Source organism: Bombus pascuorum, chromosome 2, assembly GCF_905332965.1.
Source record: "Bombus pascuorum chromosome 2, iyBomPasc1.1, whole genome shotgun sequence".
In the NCBI taxonomy this organism is placed as follows: domain Eukaryota; kingdom Metazoa; phylum Arthropoda; class Insecta; order Hymenoptera; family Apidae; genus Bombus; species Bombus pascuorum.
The window spans coordinates 9,809,762-9,830,819 of record NC_083489.1 but is presented as its reverse complement, the minus strand read 5'-3'; the positions used below and the strand labels follow the sequence as shown (position 1 = coordinate 9,830,819).

At 45.1% G+C, this 21,058-nt stretch overlaps 1 protein-coding gene across 4 annotated transcripts in view; it reads left to right on the top strand.

Moving 5' to 3' along the window:
• Positions 1–21,058, top strand: part of LOC132916384 (myocardin-related transcription factor B-like) — a 248,310-nt gene that overhangs the window by 138,995 nt on the left and 88,257 nt on the right. For 3 of the 4 annotated variants that reach the window (XM_060976309.1, XM_060976310.1, XM_060976312.1), the window contains one exon: positions 1,350–1,460. The exons of the other annotated variant lie outside the window; for it this stretch is intronic. In XM_060976309.1, coding sequence (XP_060832292.1) covers positions 1,403–1,460 — 58 coding nt within the window. In that variant the 5' untranslated portion in view covers positions 1,350–1,402. Of the gene's footprint in view, positions 1–1,349; positions 1,461–21,058 lie in introns of those variants that run through there. 4 annotated transcript variants of the gene reach the window in all.

Here is a 21,058-nt window from a genome sequence, read left to right as displayed (position 1 = left end):
TTCGTCCAGTCGCGGGGAGACGCGATCGCGTTGAAGCGCGGCAACGGGAGTCGTAAATTCCTGTTACGATTATAATAATCGACACCACGAACAGGTCGATCCCCTTATTTCTTGTGGGATAATAGGGGTGTTTGTTTTGTAATAAAACTGTAGTCTACAGTTCTATGATATATATTTACAATAACTTACAGCACTTGTTGTCGCGTAGACTGTAGTGATGACGATATCCTGTTATTAGATCAGAAGTTGATTGACTTCGTCGTGATGGAAAGTACAGTAGTTGATTACTCGAATGTTTAGTTGATTTGACTGCCCGAACAGTGTTTGACTAGATTTGATATGTTGAAGAACAATGTTTGACTTGACTGCCCGAAGATCGGTAGAACAGTGATGGACCCGTCTCGTACTATTAAGGAGGAAAGCTGTGAGTGTGCCCTTTTGAACTAAGAACGCGGATTCCTTGTTAACACTTTTCGATAGAAAAGTGAGGGTAACGATCCACGATGCCCATTGGTTATAGCCAATGTTAATAAATAAAATATGAGGAGAAAATCTCCTGCAGATGCGGCTCATGGGTGTCCTTGATCATGGGAAAAATCTGCTTTTTCGCTAGACAAACATGCGTTTTCTTCGTAATTTGTAAGAGCGTGCAATAAATCTAAGGACTGTTTTAAGGATCATCCATAAACCGAAGATACTTATACGAATAGAGATTAAGCTAAAAAGTTTCGGTTTATGGTGGGTCAGTGTAACGATGTGTAGGCCTTGGCGGCCAGACCATGAGGGACGTCGTACGGACCATTTCGCACGATACAACAGTGTCCATGTCAATGTTTCTGTTTGGCACCAGTGTTAATTATTCGTGCGCCGTAATTGCGTTCGAATACCGGCGACGTTAAGAGAGATATTACGCGTTGGGCCATGTACTCGAGTCAGCGATATCGAGAAAGATAGAAAGAACAACGCTTGGAGTTTTCACGAGGTCAGATAAAGGAAAGTTCAATGAGAAACGCCTTAATCGGTTCAAGGAACTGTCCCGGGTCTCGAAGGAGTCTCGGGATCGATTCGAAGGCTGGCGCGTTACGATCCAGCGTTTTACGATCGAACTCCCCCAACGTCCTGATAATATTCCAGGGGATAAATCTTGATGGCGAGGTTTAAAGGCGTGCTGTACACATGCACGCGCATTTACACGAGGCGATGTTACGGTCAGCGGGAGTTTAAGCTCTCACGCCTCCGCTTTGGCCTCGTGAGATTTCGAGAGCCACGCGAACGCGTCGATGAGCGTGAAGAAACGCCCGTAAACGATACGCTAGTCTCCTAAAGTTTTCTATTTCTTTCTGTTCCAGGTAAGACAGTTTTCCCTTTACATCGTTTCTTTGGACGCGTTGTTCGATCGCCAATGAATATGACAATCGAGCCGCTCGGAAACCACGTTGATCAATTTCGTAAATTAAAAGGTACAGAAAAGCGATGTTAGAAATGAAACGAAAGCGATGGGCCAGTTTGGCTTCTGAGAGGCTTAATTAATTATCGAATATCTAGAAGTATCTTAGATTTTATCCAACTTGTCAAAATGCAAATTTGACACGAGTAAATTTTGCACGCGAACCTTGCACGCAAGGTAGATGGAAATCAATGATTTCAGAAAGAAAAATAACTACGTGAAACACATGGAACAGAGGTTCTCGATGATCCCTAGGCTCGTTCTCAATCGTTTATCAGAATTTCGAACGGCGCACTCGGTCACGACCACCCAAGGGCTCGAAACTTCCTGGTGGTAATCGGCCCGCTAAATACGTACCTCGCATTTCCTGAAGCATCGTCGCGTAAATACGGACGTTTCGGTGGAACTGGTTGTTTCGAAACAGACCCGCGAGCGTCCGTTTCGTATGTCCGTACGGAAAAATAACCGCGAATTTCGAAGATACCCGCATGCAATTCACGGTATCGCTAAATAATACTTATTGAAGATCGTATGTCTGTCATGTGCTCCAGAAATCGATCGAATACACGTTAACTATAGGTGTTCGATGGCAATAACTTTTCAATAAGTAGCAGACCAAGAAGAGGGTATCTCGCTTTACTTAAGGAGCATTCGATCTTTATTTTAATCCATCTTAAATACACTTTTTGTTTAATTGTATAATATTCTGTTCTGAAGCTGAAATACATTACGAAAAGTCAATAGCTCCATTTGCCTTCTCAGATCACTCCAGGCGTCTCGTAATTTCTCCTGGGGGATTACTTTTCCACAAATCCTGACGAAAAGTATAATTTACCGGTGTTGATCACAGTGATCCAAAGCGATCAGTTGATAAAGATCCCTACTGATCATTGGGCAGAGCGCACGGGTCCACCTGTACCGTAATTTGAATAAAACATATTCCCCCGTCCCGTTTACGATGTCGTAGCCCGCGGCCCCACTCCGACGGCTGATTAATTCGCAGTTCATTCGCTACACGCCAGTTTATCGGTAAACGCGTCAATTTACAACGTCGTTGCGCGCACGGCTTACTCCGCTGGTGGAGAATAGCGATGGCCACCCAAGCAAACGTAGCCCAACTCCCAGGATCGCAGACTATCCTCTCGATATTTGTGATTCGTGTACGTATCGACTCGGAAATCGTTATTATCCTCGTAAATAAGAACGAAGCAGTCGCGTGTTGTCTCATTCGCGCGAATAAATAGACCCGGAAATGGAGAACTTTTGATAATATTTCGAAAATTTATCGATGTGGATGAATTATCTTCTAGGTTTGCCTAGAATAGGAGATTCCAGAATAGGAGGCTGATGGTAATGAGAAATGGCGAGAACACACAATTGAGGAACATCGAAGAGCAACAGGGATGTAACAAGGGATAAAAAATTTAGGTAACCAGAAAGAATATTTAGAATCATATAGTAACAAGACACATCTGCAACCTAAGCGTTCCAATCTTCCAACCTTCTTAACGTTACTTGCGTTTCGATACCAACGATAGGAATGAAGACCGAGTCTCTGCCGTATCTATCTAAGTAGATCGCATAGGGAACAGAAAGTCGAGGATCCCCATAAGTTAACTCGGAACAAAGGAGAACTATCCTTAGTTTCCTCAGAGACTATCTGGCTCGTAGTCGCTAACGAGCGAGAAGAGACCGAACCGCCGCGACGGTGCGGCTTTTTCGTTCCTGATAAAGTAGAACGTGTCGAGGCTATCGCAAAACGAAGCTAGGCGTCCCGAAGAATAATCGGTATAGGCTCGGCGGCTGATACGCCCTCGCCCGTGAGAATCGTGCGAGATAAACTAATGACGAATCCGTGCAACGGCACGTAAAAGTACAGAGAATCAGACTTTCCTGAGCACCCGGCTCCCGGTGATACGATAAACGGATGATGCATCGCGCGCGTTGCCTACCGGAGTTTCGATCGTAAGACGATCGCCGCTTGTGCGTTTCTTCGATGCTCGCTCGTGGGTGGACCGGTAGACGTGGATTGATGGCTCTCGTTGCCGCCACGTTGCCCGCTGTTATAGAAATTTCCGAGCGAGTCCGCTTTCTGGTGTTCGTCGTTCGTTGGGAGATTCGGTGATAAGCGGTGGTTGCTCCTTTCGTGGAAAATTATTCGATCGATCTTGAAACGAAATTATAGAAAATGAAATGGAAACTATTATTGTTCGATCAGTGATGCTTCCAAAAAATTTTACTTTGTCGATGAAAGAAATCAGAACCCGTTTTCGACCAAGAAATCGAATCTCGTTGGTACTCGCGCGTGATTCGAGCACGGTGTGTGGAGAAGAGGGCCGGTTCGGCCGCGAGCGGCAAAAGAACAACAGAAACAAGGCCCCAGGGTGGCGATCAGGGACTATAGGTGCCCGGAGATGCTCATAAATCTTGTCCTAACGCTCGGTTTATTACTTGTAATCAAGCAACCATGAATTCTGCTGAAATCTCCTACGTTATAGTCAGCCGGGCTGCCTTCTACTTATCCTCCTTTTGCGCTTGCATCAACCCCCGCCCGGTACTTTGCTACCGCCTGCAACTACCCCTGTACTTTTCCATCTTTGAAATTTCTATCTCTTTGCAAGGAAAAAATAAGAAATTATTCCTGACGTATTTTTCCGAATCGTATCCTTGTCGAAGTCGACGTTCGTCTTCGCTGCTATATTTCTACAAGTCCCCGCTTTAGAAATTACTTGTATAACTGTGGTATTCAATATTCTCCGTTTGATAAGTAACGGTCGTTAACTAATGATCTTCAAACGGACCGATCTGTTTTTCACCTAATATCCGTTCGAACGTCCGTTGTGTGACCGTCCGTGCCTTGCTTGGCCATTATCGACGCTTTACCAGCGTAATGGCTTCGAAATGACTCTCGAACCGGTGAGACGGGAAACCGATTCTACCCATTCATTAGTAGCAGTGATTTTTAATGAAACGTAGACGAGAGGGAGATTTCTCTTTGAACGAGACCGTGTTCCTTTCCAATGAACTTGTATTCGTCGTAATTATACGGGGTGTTGAGTAGAGGCGAGAAAAAAGCGTTATGTAAACACCGTTTCAGAAACGATGAGATATTTTCTTAAACAGCGTGCATAGGAGTCTAGTTCTGTAGAAACATGGGTAACTCGACTTTGTTATTTTCTCTTCGGTACGTACGTCAGACACCATGAACTATTCTATCGATAATTAAACAACGATAAAGTTTTCATTTCTACCATCGTTTCTCATTTTTCATTTTGGATTAAATGTTTAGAAGTTAATATTTTAGCGATTCGAAGGTATCCTATCAGCTGGCTATGAATAACAATCGACATTTGCAATTTAAAATTCTTTGAAATAACTAGCCTCGAAGGTATTCTAATTTGAAATGCAACTATTCATCGCGTCTATCTTTTTACTTCGGTCCTGTTAAACGATAATCGGTCGTCGAAGCCTATTAAATACGATACGACAAACTGTCCCATCCCTCTGTGAACGAATTCCGTGGAGCTACGATGAAGCTGACGTTGCTAACGGGGATATAAACAATGCTCCTTCCAGTCGGTTTTTATCGTCGAATGGTTGGTCCCGGGTAAAATAAAACCAAGTAACGGGAGCACCTCCCGCGGAGTTTTGGAAATCGCACCAGAGTCGGGCCAAGTTTTTTCCTCTTGGTCCAGGGCCTGGCGTGCTTCCATGGTCATTACCTTTACGATCAATCACACCGCTCATTATCTTTAAGAGCGCGGTGTTACACGGCGGTCGTTACACGTTACGACGTATTGGTTGCGCGACCGCGAAAACGCCGCTCCATTATACGCAAACGGCGCGATTCTTTCTTTATTTTGTTATTTCCCATGCAATACCGGTACTCCTTTCTTTCATCGACGTCCTGTCGATCAACGATAAAAATTTCATAACGTCGTGGAGTTCGAATGACGTAGAAATTCGAAAGCTTTCGAACAAGCTTTTCGGCATGCGTCATTATCCTGTTATCGAGTTAGTTAATTGCGGATGCGCATAGTTTAGTGCCAATGATTCTTCGAAAGTGACAACTATGAACAAACTCGATTCGGCAACGGTGCAACGAATACCTGTACCTTTATAGTCCCAGCCTCCTCAAGCTCTGACTTTTAGGAGAACACCATCGAGCGTATTCACGCAACCATTTTCACGTTATTCCTGTTTCTTATCAGCGATAGTATCTATAACTACTAAGCGTTCGAACATCGTCAACGATTTCTATCTCATCGGAGAAAAGTTTCACCTGTCACCCGCAATCAAGCGTAGGAACGAAATCGAGGAAGGAAGGTGAAGGATGAGAGAGCGTGCGCTCGTGGCCGACGTAACGACAAAGCGAGCAGACTGCGAAGCGCCAGACGAATTTTCGGCGGCGTTCGTGAAACCGCGGTTACTCGTAAATCACCGAAAACGCGCGTGCTCGGATCGCTTTCAGCCACGATAGAGTCACAATTAGCGGCTGTCCGTGATCAATTAATAACACCTCTGAGCACACACGCTTCTCTTAGCACTCGACGAGCTGTCGCTCATCGGATGCGCTAATTAATCCACGCGTATCCCCCCGACGATTAATCACACCGTCGTCGTTTTGAACGTTCTCTTGAAAATTCGTTTATACGTCGATCGACGGTGCCGTAGCTCGATGCTGCGGCGCCAACAGGATTTATGAGCTGATGAGTCTTGATTTTTGTAATCTGTGAATTGTAGAACCTTTCGAAGCGAATACTTACAGAACCGGAGAAACTAAGTATTCCCTTTTCTTTATGTCGATTTCTTTATTACTATTTGACTAACAATAAGAACCAATTATATCTTTACTCATTCTACTATACATATACTATGTATCGTTCTTTCTCTCGCAATAAATATAATTTACATATTGGAGCTGGCATCTTATCGTTGCGAACTTTTCACATATCGAAGAACGTTTGAGTCAAGTATTACCTTCAGCCGATCGAAGGAATGTAAGTAACGCAGAAAATAGCTACGAGCCGTTGAATGGTTGGCGTCAGGGTTCCTCCCGATCGAAACCGAACGACCACGATAATTACGGTGTTTCTCACTTTCCATCGTGCGCGCGCCTCTTCCGTCTTTACGTTTAGAAGACCGTGCGCTTGGAAATAATCGTAGGTTGTCACGAGGCTCACCTCGGCTGACCTCCTCCGTCGTATATTTCACTCGATGATAATTGTTGGCGATAATTCATTTCACCTGGCGCACGAATGGCAACGCGCGGATTTTCCTGAAACGTATCAATTAGAATCGTTGGCGAGAAATTTCTGCAGATCCCTCGGACACACCCTTCGAGCAAGTACCAATTTCATGCAAATACGACGGCCAATTAAATTCGACTTAGTCTCCGTGCCGTTTGATTAGATCTTTGAAATCTGTTCGTAACGCGTAGCTCGTACCATGTTTATTCTATTTTGCAAGGAGGCTGTTGCGTAGTCGAAATTATTTACGACGTATTGAACATTATGCGCGAGCCGTCGTTCCTGCGCGCGATCAAAATCAATTTGTATCGTGGAAGAATTCTAATTGACTCTAACCAGCTCTAGCCACTAATTCAATTGCGAGCACGCGCGCCACTTGCGGATGGACACTCACTCACACGTATGCGTTTACAAAGCCACGTTTACGCGGAACCTTGAATCTCTCTCACGTATAAGCCTCTTAGAAGCCAAACTGTTCAACTGCACTTTTTTTTTTATTCCTTCTTTCGTTTACTTCGAAATAATTGGAAAACTAATTAGAATCACTTTATGGTAAATGATTAGATTCATCTTTAATACGAAAAAATATCCTTTACTTTTCAACCCTTATAAAACTTGATGAATAAGCCGCTGCCGCTTGAGAACGCGTTCCTGGCGAGGTCGAGGCGCGATCGAAAGCGTCGCCCGCTGGCTGAATGTTGGTAATGAGAAGGCGAAAGGGAAATAATGGTGGACGGAGCTCGAGGCACGGTACCGTGGCACGTGACGTCCGAGGAGTCACGAGCTGGCATTTCCGCAGCGGTTCCGCAGACGTGACGCGTTCTCCTCCAGCTTGTTTTACGTGGGTTCACAGGCTATCTCTCCCTGTCGCGCGCACGCGACTGTTTTTCTTCCGCCCTCGTCGCACCGCCGCCGCCGTCGCCGCCTCTACCACCTCCCGACTCCTCGTCGCGAGGTCGGACCACGTGATATTCGGCATTGGAAATGCGCGTCGCGAAACGCTCTCTGCAGGCGACTCACGCTCCATCGGCGACGATTTATAGACGTTAATGGGTTAATATCGCCGGTTCCTGGCGGATCGGAGCCACGGAACGTCCGATCACGTAGACCCCGCCTCGTCGGTCCCCCCGCACAACCCGGGGGAAAAAGGTGCAGATTGATGAGCGCAAACGAATAATCTATGGCTTCATATTCATCCCGAGGATCGGGCGTCGACTCTCCGTCTAGTCGTTTTACCTTCCACGATCGCTTCGTTACACGCGCAAAACATGAATTCTTCGCCGACCCGACCCGATGTATAAAAGATCACCGGGCATCGATGCGATACGGTGGGAGAGATTTAGGTGGCTTTAATTAGGCTACATCGCGAATTAATGCCCAATCGGTGGTTTCCTTTCGCAGAGTGTGTGTCCCGAACGAAGAACCTCGATATTAGTATTATTTATACCTTTTCTGTAACGTCGTCGATGATACGTGTCTTATTTCGGAATGAGCATACGGCTGAGAAATTAGGTTGCACGATGAAAGAAAAAGGGCTTGACATCTGTAAATAAATACTTCGTCACGGCTCGTGATATTCCTTAACGATCCTCCGGGGAATCTTGACGGTATTCTACCGGCAATTTCCACGTCACGGTCTCTCTATCCATTCGCAATAAGTCTCGCAATTTCCCGGAATCCTTCAGGATGGTTTCTCGGAAACAACAATATTCAATCGCTATCGTAGATGCTCGATCGAGATAGTGGAAGCGCGAGAGTCATCAGGGAGAGTGGACGTCGCTGGCTGTGGAAAAAGGTCTGCCGTGAAAAACCCGTGGGAAAGTATCCTCGGGTAATCCGGATGAGCGGGTGCTCGCACTCGCGTTTGTCCGCGACAACCAGGGGAATCGCGTCCGGTGGTCGGGAGACAGGAATCCCGGTACTTTGCTCGAGCTGGCGCGTACCTACGCGCCTCGACAAGCGGATCGATAGGATCGATCGACTGACTCGCGGATTGATGGATCTGCTCGCGTCCATTTCGATGGCGATTTCGTGGCTGAGTCTCGGACTGCCGCGGTGCAACCGTTTGATAGCGGGATTTTATTTGTAAACGTTGCGATGCCGAGAAAATCCGATACGCTCGGTCTATGAATTTCGAAAACTGACAGACATTTGGCGGAAAATGTGTTTCTTTTATGTATCGCATAGAGGAAGGAGATAATTACACCGTATGATTACAAGCATGTAATTACTCAGATTTTTCATTCTACGAGGAATATTTCAGACGACTGAGGAATTCTCGCAATTGTCTTAGGTGATATTTCAAAGGTTATATCGTCCAAGAAAAAGGCAGAGTAGTCGACGTGCAATAAACGATCGCGAGTCGGTTACCAAAAAACGACGAACTATTTAATCTCCTATCGATCGTAGGTATAGCACGAAGATTAATTCTAGCCGTAGGAGCATTATAGATTGTTATAAACTGCGTAACGCAGAGAAAAATTATCGTTCGAGCCCTTGGAGGCCGACAGAACGTGGCAGAGAGAAAAACCGTGGAACGTGACCGGTCGAATTTTATGGCTGTCATATTTATGGCATGCGAGCGCCTTGTCCAAGAAAAACACAGCACCGGGAATTAATAACTGGCGGTGATGAAATTCGTTTTGTCGCGAGTCTCCAGGGACTCTGATTCATTTTGGTACCCCTCGGTTTTGTTGGTTGATTAGGCTCTTTGGAACCTCAGGCATTTGGAATACGAAAGTACATTTGTACGGCTACTACTTCTATAATTCAATTTTAACGTTAACTTCCTCCAGTTTTCAATTTGCTTTAATCCCTACAATTATTTACAACATCTGAACGGTTGAAATTGTTCACAAAGGGAACATCTAGGAAAGCAAATAGCGAACGTGATTTGCCACGAGGAATCGCGTGGAGAAGAGCGAAGGAGAAAGGGGACAGTCGTGTTGAACGTTCGGCATAGCGAAGCGAGCGTACACGCAGGATCGACAGATCGGAGATAAACGCTCGATCCGACAGGAACATCTCCTCGTTTGCGCCGATCACGTCGAACAAACGCGACCGAGGGAGCGTAAGACGCAACTGCATCGGTTACGTGTGATCCATTCAATAGGATGCTTTAACGACGACATTAGCGGTGCACCGGGTGTCATCGACGTATTGACTAAAACGTTTAATTATAAGAACCAGAGTCATAGCGACAGACTATTTTTTTTAAATTTGAAATTTTTGAAATTTCGATCTACGAGATACGAGGCGAAGGTGGGAAAAAATTCCGCTAAACATATACCTTGAATCTTTTGCTTATTATCGCGATCGAATTTCCAATAATCGGAGATCATAGAACGTTGGAAGGATGAGTCGGGTCGAAAGGAGTGTACGTGATCTGATCGATGGCCTCGTGTAGTTACAACACGCGACTACACAGGCCCGATCCTTAACTTGTTAGCCGCGATTGCCGACCTGTGATTAAGGTAACGGTAGTCATCAATTCGGCCACGTGATCGTTAGCCTGTCAGTTGACGACCGACATTTAAGAGGTGGCCGCCGTGAAATCGGTCGACGTAATTTGCCACCGTGTGACGGCGGTCTCGATGCGAGAACGACCTTTAAGCTTACCCCGAAATTTCTGCGTTACCTGGCTTTCGTCGATCCACCACGAACGATTACTGCCAACCTTGTATACTGTGTAATACGTATATCGAATCGATGTTCTTCCAGTTTCACACGGTATCGTTGAAAAGCTTGTATCGACTGAAAGTGACTCACTGGTTCGCTACGGTTTATCCATTCTCTTATCCAATTTTCTTCAGCGAGGACTGCGTTATCGTTTCGCTAACGAGCCGCTAACGAGTCTCGATTTTGCCTATTTTTTGTTCCGCTTCGATCGGCCCCTTTCTGTCTGCAATTTGTTAGGTGTTAATGGGAATTTTTTGCCACCGGTTATCTCCTCCTCGCTCGAGGCGGGGTCGCTGATGTTTCGTGACAAATTGCCGAACGTCGCCACGAAAATTTCACCCGGAGAATCTTAGGTGTCGCGACAAAGTATCCAATTCGGTGATTTTCATTCGACGCTCGCGACCTTAAAAATCGTTTTTCAACGTCGTCGAACGAACAAGTTGCTCTCAAAACCTAATTACAGCGAGCAACACTGGTGTCGTTAATATTCAATTAATCATCGACTGGGCGTTACGCGTTTTCTCGATAATTATCGGTCGTCCGCGAACCAACACTCGACGCATCGTCTCGCCCCGTTTCGTCGATTTCTCGTCCGCGATTGGCCGATCCCCACGTCGTCGTCTCTGCGATTCCTATCGTGTCCGCTCGCTTCCGTCGATACACCGTAGAATCTTGTCTCAAGCGCGTACGCGTAATCGAGAAATTTGTCCGTTCGATTTTCATCGGCCGACCGATCTTCCGTGCTTCTTTTGCATCCTTTTTCATTTGCCTCTTTCCTCTACAGTAGGTAATTATTTTTCTTAATAAATCGTTTCATTACACGGATCGGTATACATGTTGGCTAAATTAGAAAGCAGTTTTGTAATTTCATTTTTCACATAAAATGTGATGTTTAAAATAGCTACGACGCTTTTTCGTGTCGTTTTATCAACAACGACCGGTGACAAAATACTCGAGATCCATTTACCGAGTCGCGCGTGATCTAATCGTATCGAATTCCAGCGAGAAATTTTCGTAGAACGACGAGAAAGGATTCGATACCGACGCTGTACTTAATCTTTCAATTTCCATTTTCCTCTGTTTCTTGCTCTTTGATACTTCGATTCTCGCGATCTGCAGAAGCGTACTGCAGAAACATGAGTAACGCGATCGTTCGCGAACGTCGCTTTTTATAATCGGTTTATAGAGCGAAACGAACGCGCTCCAGTCGATTATTCATCGACCGATCGACAAGGAATATCGGGTTCGCGACTTGTCGTCATTAATCATCGACCGCGATTAATAGCAATTTGCGGAAGTACGAACAATATCTGGAAGTACAATGATGTCATGGGAATGATTAAGATAGCGACGTGCCCTTCAACTTCGACGAAGATTTAAATTGAGTCTTCCCAGCGATGCCTTCGAATCCTCTGAAACATACTTCATCACTATCCGTCATGATCGGTAGAAGCGCATTTCGTATTAAATGTGAAATTTATATAGGGTGCTATAGAAAAAAACATCTAAGACTTAATGAGCTTACGGTGTTCGTTCAATGATATCTGCTAAGTGTATCTGAAAGTTAAACGTCCCCATTGCATAACTAAAAACTTAAGAAAGATCTCGCGGCATTTAACTCGATGACTAAGAGTCAACAAGACGTATTATTTTCAACGTCTCCTAATTGCGTATTAAATGTAAATTTATTATGAATAGCGATCGGCACGTAACAGTAGTGTAACAAGCGATTAACACGTATAATCCTGATCTCCTGAAAATCTGATCTCATGCAAGAGATTATGATCGGATAAACACACTGTAATCTAGAACGAACAAAACGACGAGTAACGTATAATTTACCGTGGTTGTAAAGTGGCAAGAAACGAAGGAAGAAACAATTACCCGACAGAGTCGTCAGTCGTTATTTCAGCGTGTCACCGACGCACGGCAAGCTTTCGTTCGTTCGTCACGCGAGGCCCCGGAGCGGTGATAAATCCTCGACCTCGCTTCCATCGTTCCATGGGAAACGACGTTTTTCAGAGTCGAACGCGAGATTCGATCAGCTCGGTTTCAGCGGGGGGCGTGTTCTTCAAGAGCCGCCTTCTTAAATTAACATCCGGCTGCGAGAACGATCGCGTGATCCTCCACGTTGGCCTACGGTAGACGCGTTTAGATGTCACCGCATAATGAGCGCGTTTGCAACCAGCCCGGAGGAATTCGCTTGCAACACTGACTCCTCCATCGTCCATTTAGGCCTCGTTCACAACCGCCCTCTCATTCATATGCTGCCCCGATCAAATGATAATTTTGACGGATGATCGACGAGTAGGACTTGTGATTTTCGAACTCTTTGATCTCCAGTCGCAAATTTTAATGGAGAATTGCGCAAAAATTTGAAGTGCCTCAGTGAAATTCAAAGTGTTGTATGTAATCTTCGAGTCTGCAACCTTCTTATTCGGTAAGATGCTTTTCATTCACGATCCATTTCAGTACCTTTTATTATCACATAATATTTCAATCGTGCGAATTAAAATCCTAATTTTCATCTAGGTTTCGTTTCGTTAATTGTGCACATAAAGACATAAATTTTCGTGAAAGTTCGCAGCCCGATAACGATCTTCGCTGTCACCTGTCGCTTCGTTAATTTCAGTTCACGAGCACATAATTTCCATTGTAACTCATAGGATCGGATATCAATGGATCCAGATCCCACGTACAAGCCTCTTAGTATCTAATTAATCGACATTAACTTCTCGTTATGACGAGCTAATTAGTCAAAGACACGAGCGTAGGAATCGACTTAAAGCATCTTCGCGATTCGAGTAGGTGTGAACCACGCCTAAGTAAAGACGTCGCAACGTCTCGCCACGATTTGTCCCGGGACATCGCCGGCACGATCATAGATTATAACAGAAGAGAAGGGTTATGTCTTATGACAAATGTAATCTTCGCTGTGACAGCTCAATCTATCGCGAGCTCGTCCTCGAGAACAAACATTGATACTTGGGTTTCTTCGGCCAGTCCGATTCCTTTGATTGACTCCTATCTAAGTGGGTTATCCGCCTCTTGGTTTCTGGCCAGTGTTTCCTTTCAATTTGTCACTTCTACCGCGGACCCTGATTTTTCTGTCCGATCTTGCGTGCATCTTTCTTTGGCCACCGTTATCCTCATTAATTATAATGTAACTCTGTTCTCATTGCTGGATCCAAGTTAAGGATCTTTTAAGTTCTTTACTATTTGACTGATTTCTGAGAATAATATTCATTCGTGGCGTTAAATATCGGTGGAGCTTTGAACAATCTATTATCGACGTTCACGTATCGAATATGAATAACGGGTAATAAGAGGTGTGTCTATCGATGGTTAAGATCGATGGCGGCGAGAAATCTGACGTTGCTTGTCACGAGATAGGTTCATCGATGAAGATAGGAAAGGTTAAGCCTGTAAGCGACGTGTGGCCGTACCGTGTGAACCAATTTAAGTCAGACAGTTCGCTACTACTTACGCTTGGAATCGAAAGTTCGCAGGCTCGATCTGTTCATTCATGTCGCTTCTTCGTTCTCTCCGCGTGTTACAGATGTTTCGTTTACCGTCATCTGTCGATGTCATCATCTAATTAAAGTTTATTGCCTCTTTTACCCCAAGACCGTGCATTTCTTCGATTACAGATAAAGTTATAGAAATCGACGTGTCGAAGATACCATGTCACTGTTAGATGCAACATTTCGTTTAACCTTTTTCTGTTCTGTTGCCGACACGTTGCCGACAGAATGTCGCGCTAAATCGTAGCTGTTTTAGTCTCGAAAGTGTTTCCGATGTTTCGAGCGTCGATCGCATTTCGCACTTGCGTTATATATTCCACTTCTAAATATATGTACTTTTATTGATAAACGGATGAATTTCCGTTATTACATTTGTCGATAGTTTCGAATTCGACTTTATAGGCAGATTAACTTCGAATGATTGATACGATCGGAAGCGTTCATTAATGAACAATTTATCATCAGTGCCGGGTGAAATTTATCCATTTTCCCGGTATACTGACGCATAATATCCTATTAAATAGTAATAAGTAGTTGAAACTGCGCGGTATCCAGCCCGCGAGAATGATGTTTCATTTAACGAACCTGTAATTTACTCCGCAATATACGAAGCTCGCTGCCAAATTACGCGTTGTATCGTGAACACTGCATCATCAACGAAACCGGAGATGCGCCGTTTCCACCTGTTACGACGCGCATTATCCGTATTTTTCTCCATGCGCCAGCGAAATCGCCCATTTGTAACCACCGCGATAACTATAGCTGCCGTTCCTCTATTTCTTTTTCGTTCGAACGTTATTTTCCCGATGATCTTTGATTTTAGACATCAGCATTTCTCATAAGGGAGTAACCAAGCATCTCTGAGAATTGAATATGAAACAATGGAATCTATCGCTATAGGGATTTCTCAAAGAGAAACAGAGGAATCCACGGGAAGATGAGAAATAATTGTAGAAAATGGAAGAAAGAAGTGTAGAAACGAAGGGCGCAACAAACACACGAATTTCCGCTACGTTGTAACCTTCCAGCGCTCGTTTCCTTCAGCCAGCTGAACGACATCGTTCGCACCGCTCATCAACAATGCATTAACACGCAGGCCGAACGTGATACTGCAATCGCGGCGAGTCGGCCAATCGTCGGGGTACCGTTAAACCAGGTGCAAACGGAACGAGAGAGAACAAGCGAATGAATTGTCGCGGGCAGCCTTGCGATCCGCATTAACCCTCTTCCTCGACGGCCACGCCCGACTCGTTCGTCGCGAAATGATTTATTCGCGATTGCGTCGACGCGCTGTTTCTCTGCTCGCGCGATGCCGACCTTAATTATCGGGTCACCCCATAAATAACGCGTATCTCCTCTTCTTTTTTACGCCCTTGGCGCGAGTGAAAATACTAGCTGCTGAACATGCATCAGCTTACGATAGGCCAGATGCTCGATTTGTACAAAAGATTTTATAATTGGCCAGAGTTCTCAAAGCTTATTGGTTTGTTAATACATTTGCTTGCTATATCGCGAGAGAAAGTCGATGCAAGGATCGTTGATCGAGTACGTAGAATGTATTTTCAATTATTAATCAATCAATCGTAGATCGTACGCGTTCTATCGCGAGTCTAACAACCTCTCGATCTGCCTTCAACGAGAACGAAGTATTTTTCCGCGCTCGCCACGCTGCTCGAGCAACGCGTCCTCCGTTACCATGGAGAAGAAGGATGAAACTGTCGGCAAAGGGCGCAGCGAGCTAATTATGCGTCGTATACGAAGGAAGATTTATCGCGTTTGCATTTTCCACGGTGCGTGCGGTTCACCTACGTGAATACGCGTACCGATGTTTCCCTTGTCGTCCTCTTTCTCCCCGAGGGCGTAGGTGTACCCTGACGACTTAATATTACCACTGAAAAAGATACACGCTTTCGTGGAAGTTTGAACGCTATACCGTGTCGAGATATTAATATTATCTTGGCGAAAGAAATACGCTTCTAGGCAAAGTTACAAGGGTTGAAGTACCTTTCGATCTTTATCCTATTGGGTTGGAAAATTAAAATGAATTTTAATAAGAAATTTAAAATGTTTAATTTAATGTTTAAAATTGTAGAAAATTTAAAATAACAATACCAACTAATGACAAAATCCGCAATCACATAGTTGTCAACTTAATAATTCGTTTTAAATTTCCTACACTTAGGAAATAAATGTCTTCGCCATAGAAAACGCGACGAAAGAGAATCAACGATCTCTGTGTTTTCTAGAGACGAGGCTATCGTGCACCTTGGCGAGATTCGAGTTACGCCGAGATCACCGATCGACGTTAACGAAGGATTTGGTTTCTCCGAGAATACACATCCTATCTTACCAACACGTTCTTTTTCTCTTTTCCCGCTGGTGTATCAACGTCTTCTAATTCGATTTTCTTGAAAATCCAACGCAATTTAGAATGTCTCTGACTTCATTCGCACATTACAAATGTATAGCCACGATGTACATGATAACTCGAGTGTTTAAGAGCCAGGCGATATTAATCTGCTCTGTGGGACGATAACTTTTTCGTAGTTGGATAGTCGTTTTAAAACGAGGTTGGCGCGTGCCCATTCTGCGGAGGATTTGCAAATTGAACGGCGCCGTATTAGTCACTTTGAAACTAATCGATGAGCCGCGCGACAATCGATCCTCGAACAAGCCAGCGCAACTAGTCAGGCGCGACCGTGAGAAATCGTTCTCGCTTCCCCGACGTGCATTCTGCGGATATTTCGCCTCGGGATTCTCCGTTCTCCAGCGCGATATTTTTCCCGGCGCCCTGGCATCTACGCAATTCCGCGTAACGCGCGCAGATATTACCTTCTTGTCGAGAGCCAGACTAGCGTCCAGCGAGTCAAGCGGCTGAACGAGCCGTTTTGTTTGGCACTCGGTCTGTTTGGTTAATCGGCTAGCTCATTCTGATATTGGTTTTTTAATATAACCAATGATCAATTTGTCTGTTGTCGTGCTTAAGCGCGCCGTAATTCGTTAGCAAAAGTTACGGTGGTTATTTAGAAATCTGTCGCTGGTCGTGTTCCAGCATTCGTCAGGGAGAGGGATGTGATTAAGAAAGATCGGATAAATAACAGAGAAATTAAGTTTGGCCTTAGCACACGTAGATACGTAGATAATCGCAATACGTAGATATTTTCTAGAAGGTCAAAATAAAAAATCTCTTATGATATATTTAGAAGACGATATGAATTTGCATAGACATCCGGTGTCTAGCGACAGGAGAGAAAAGAAATTCTATATTGGAATTCTTCGAAACTGCCGAAAAGTAAGCGACGGGGCTGGTAGAGAACGCGCGGCACCGCATTTCCCATGTACATTTTAATATAATTTGTGTCGGGGGCCGGCGAGGGAATAATCGGGACAGGATAAGACGCATGCTTCTTCATTGTACTGTACCATAGGAATCTGGCATGAGCTGGGTCGGGCCGCGGCGAGGCGAAGAAGGGAAGGAGAAGGGCTCCTTTGTGAAAGCAGCCTCAGGAAATCAGGATTGATATAGGGCTGCGGTAGGTTCGCTCGTAACTTTGTCCCGCGGTACCCGAGACGCGGCCTCGATCCATTAATCACCCTCGTACGAGGCCTGAACCCTGGGTGATTAGCAGGCGTGAACACCGACTCACCAGGGATATATATGCGATTGCTCGCCATTGTCGACCACCGTGGACGTTCCGCGCCGCCGATTGAGACGTCCGTCTTCTTCGACGATTCGAAAATCCCGAACACGGAATCGCCAGCCGCCGCCGCCGCTTCCGCCTTCTCTTTTGCTCCTGCCTCGGTTCGCGCCGCTATTCTGACTCTCTTTCGTTCGATTTCCCCGTTGCGAAACCGATCCTCCAGAAGTAGACTATGTTAGAGAACAGAAACCTTTCGTCGCGTGGAATATCGAGGGTTTGATGTCGCCGTTCCTACTTTCTATTTTCGTGACGCAAAAGTACAGTAAACTACAAAAGATATTGGCACTCCATTGTACTTTCTGCGGCATTTACATAGTAATTAGCTAGATCGAAGCAAGGATTACAAAGGACTAATCGTTTAGTCGAATCAAAACACCCTGTATCGTGATCTCCACCCTTAAACGTTAATACTTTAAACACTACGATTTAACCGTTGAATCGTAACGAGCCACAGAAATTTCTCTGTTTTGTGGGTGTGACTTACGAGGTAATCAACGTAGCTGTAAATTACCCAGACGGCGGAGAAGACTGGCGCGTCTCCAGGCTTTTCGATGCGCCCCCAAGACTCGGAAGGATTTTCTGCTCGACCGCGTCGCTCTTCTCTGGCACCTTTACGCGCAATAAATAATTAAGCCACGGTACGCGAACGGAGGCACGAAAAGTAAAGCAACGTCTGGCCGTTGGCGCGAATCTTTATGCGTAATAAATAACGGGCACCCTCTATAATACCGCGCGATACGTTCTTTACGATGGCCCAGCTCCCTTTGTTCTCCGCTGTTGTAAATTTGACTACCTTTCTCTTGCTCGGGCTTTTGTCGATTCTCGCATCTTGAGTCTGCGATGACTGCTTGCTTTGAAGAGTCGAGTCACCAAAGGTAATTAAACGCTTTGTGCATTCCGGAAGATTTCAGCTTGCAATGAAAGGACAATTCTACTGGCGCGAACGACGGACACGATGTGATTACGATTTCACAGCGACGATGCTGTATACCATTTGACAAGATTTATTTATTTATAACGACGTTATACACACGAACGTGCAATTATTATTCTTTTCACTTTTAAATCATCGTAGAATCATGAAACGTTTCACGGAAAACGGAACAGCTCGGAATAGCTTGTAAAGTAGCAAAATCAATGGCAATCCGGCCTCCATAGTTGAGAACAACTAGGTCGAGCAATGGGGGAATTCGGATAGTTAGAGCACCGCGCCGGTAGCTTTCAGCTGGCAACGCGTTCATTTTCCCATTGGCTGGCGTGCGGCGCGCTGCTTCGATTGCACGTTGGGAATGATAAATGGCGGGATAGCCGGCGAAGTAGTAAAAGCGGAGGCACCGGTATGCGTGGCAGTATCCAGGAATAATTTGCTACCGGCTCCCGGCTCGCGTTGCCACGTCCTTTTCATTAAACTTCCGAAACGCCGCTAATATTCACAATTATTATCTTGTATTCCTGCGGGATAATTGAGCGGCTCGGTCGACTTCGAGAAATGGACCAGCCGCGAGAACCAGCCGCGAAGGGACGCGAGAAGGGGGAGAAAAACGGGCGAAGGAGGCGAAGCAGCTGCGAGGATACGATGGAAAACGGAGAGAGAAACTCGCGAGAGGAACGTACGAGCGGCGCCGTGGCGCGCGATGATGAACAGTCCTACGACGATTCGCTAATAACCTGCTATCAGTGTTGTAAAGTACTTTTTACTCTTCTCGTGGTTGCCGATACAGCGAGGGTATTCGCACGATTTCCGCGCATTCCAGCCAGGACTATCGCGGCAATTACATGGAAACACGTTGCATCGTCGCGGGAGCAAAACGTTGATCGAGTTTCGCGTAATCTGGGAACATCGCGAAAAAGAACGCACTGTCGATCCTCTAATGATCCGCGACGGGGTGAGCAACCCTGTTCTCACGGCTTAAGAATTCTTTCACACGGCGATTCTCGCTGCAACGAAACACAGAGACAAATCCTAGCATTCGCACGACAGCTGTAGTATCGGTCCCTTCGCTCATCGCGGTGTCGCGTCGCACAATTTAGCGTTCGGGGAAGATCAAAGAATTTACCGAGATCGCCACGAACTTTTTCAAATGGTGTATGAAAAGATCCATGTGAAAAAATTCTCATCCGCGAGAAATAGGAAAATGGGATAGGAGAAGGGGTAGGTAGGATGGAGGAGCTGTAAATTTTCTTCGTCAGGTTTTTCGCTTGCGTACTTTTACGAGTAGGATGTGTCCTCCTGTTATGTACACGTACTCGAACACTGAATATCAAACTATGACTTTTACGCGCTGCTGTTTATTATTCATAATGATAAGGAAGTGAATACGTCGAAAGACGTATACAACGTTGGTAATTGGGAGTCGTGCCCTCGTGATATTTACGATTTTAATTTGTCAGCGAGGCTTAGTTATCCAACTAACGATTCGTGTTTCAGCGTGACAGCTCGCGAGGTATTGATTTAGTAGCCTTCGTCATGGCTGGGAGCGAAGAAAATTCATAGCTCAGTGAACGCGAATTTTAAACGTTCGATAAACTTAATAGCCGATTTCGAAGGTATTTCCAAGTTACATGCGGGATAATTCAGGTATGTTGGACGCGTTCTGGTAAAATTACATCTCTTGATAAAGGTAGTAAGCTGTCTGCCTAGATAATCATGAAGCACTGTGTCTAGCTGACAGACGAGATGAAGATACCTTCGCTGCCCATATGCGCCTCGACCTCGTTGATTTCAGTCGAATAAACAAGACGTTATGGGACACAAATGCGATACGTTATCAGGTAAACGACCCCATTGGTTTTCGTAATTGTCTCCGAGGGAAATTAGGTCCAACGGAAATCTGCGTCGTTATCGGAGGGCTGATAGCTTCTCAAGGAGAAGCGACTTGTATGTAATTGGAATCATTGATATCTAGATAGCTTACATCGGGAGTTATTTAAATTAAAATGTAAATTAGATCGCATCGAGCGCTACCAGTTATTACGTACTTCCAGTATTCCCAACATCCTCTGTAACTCCGATCACTGGTTACATCGATAGTCACATTCACGAAAGTCTCCTTTGAATATGTATTAAAGTTTACACGAGATACGGCATCTGATTAATGGCTCAAAAATTGGATGAAACTTTCGACTAAGTTTCCTTGGGACATTCGCTGTGCTTGCTTTTTAATTTAAAAATTTTTCTTCTTCTTCTTCTTCTTCTTCTTAAGGGTGAGAAGTCGCAAACTTTCGGCATGAATGGATACGAAACATTCCTTTTCGTAACAGGTGTCATTATAAATACGGAACTCCGAAAGACACGCAACCGCTTATTTATACCAAAAAAAAAAGCAAAAAAGAAAAGAAGAAAGCATCTCCCTTCGAATATTTATTCCTGGCACGTTCACGACGCGAGATACGGGTGTCCCAGATTTTTGAAGAAACACCCGTTAGATGCGCGTCAAGTCGTTGCACGATGGGCCCTAC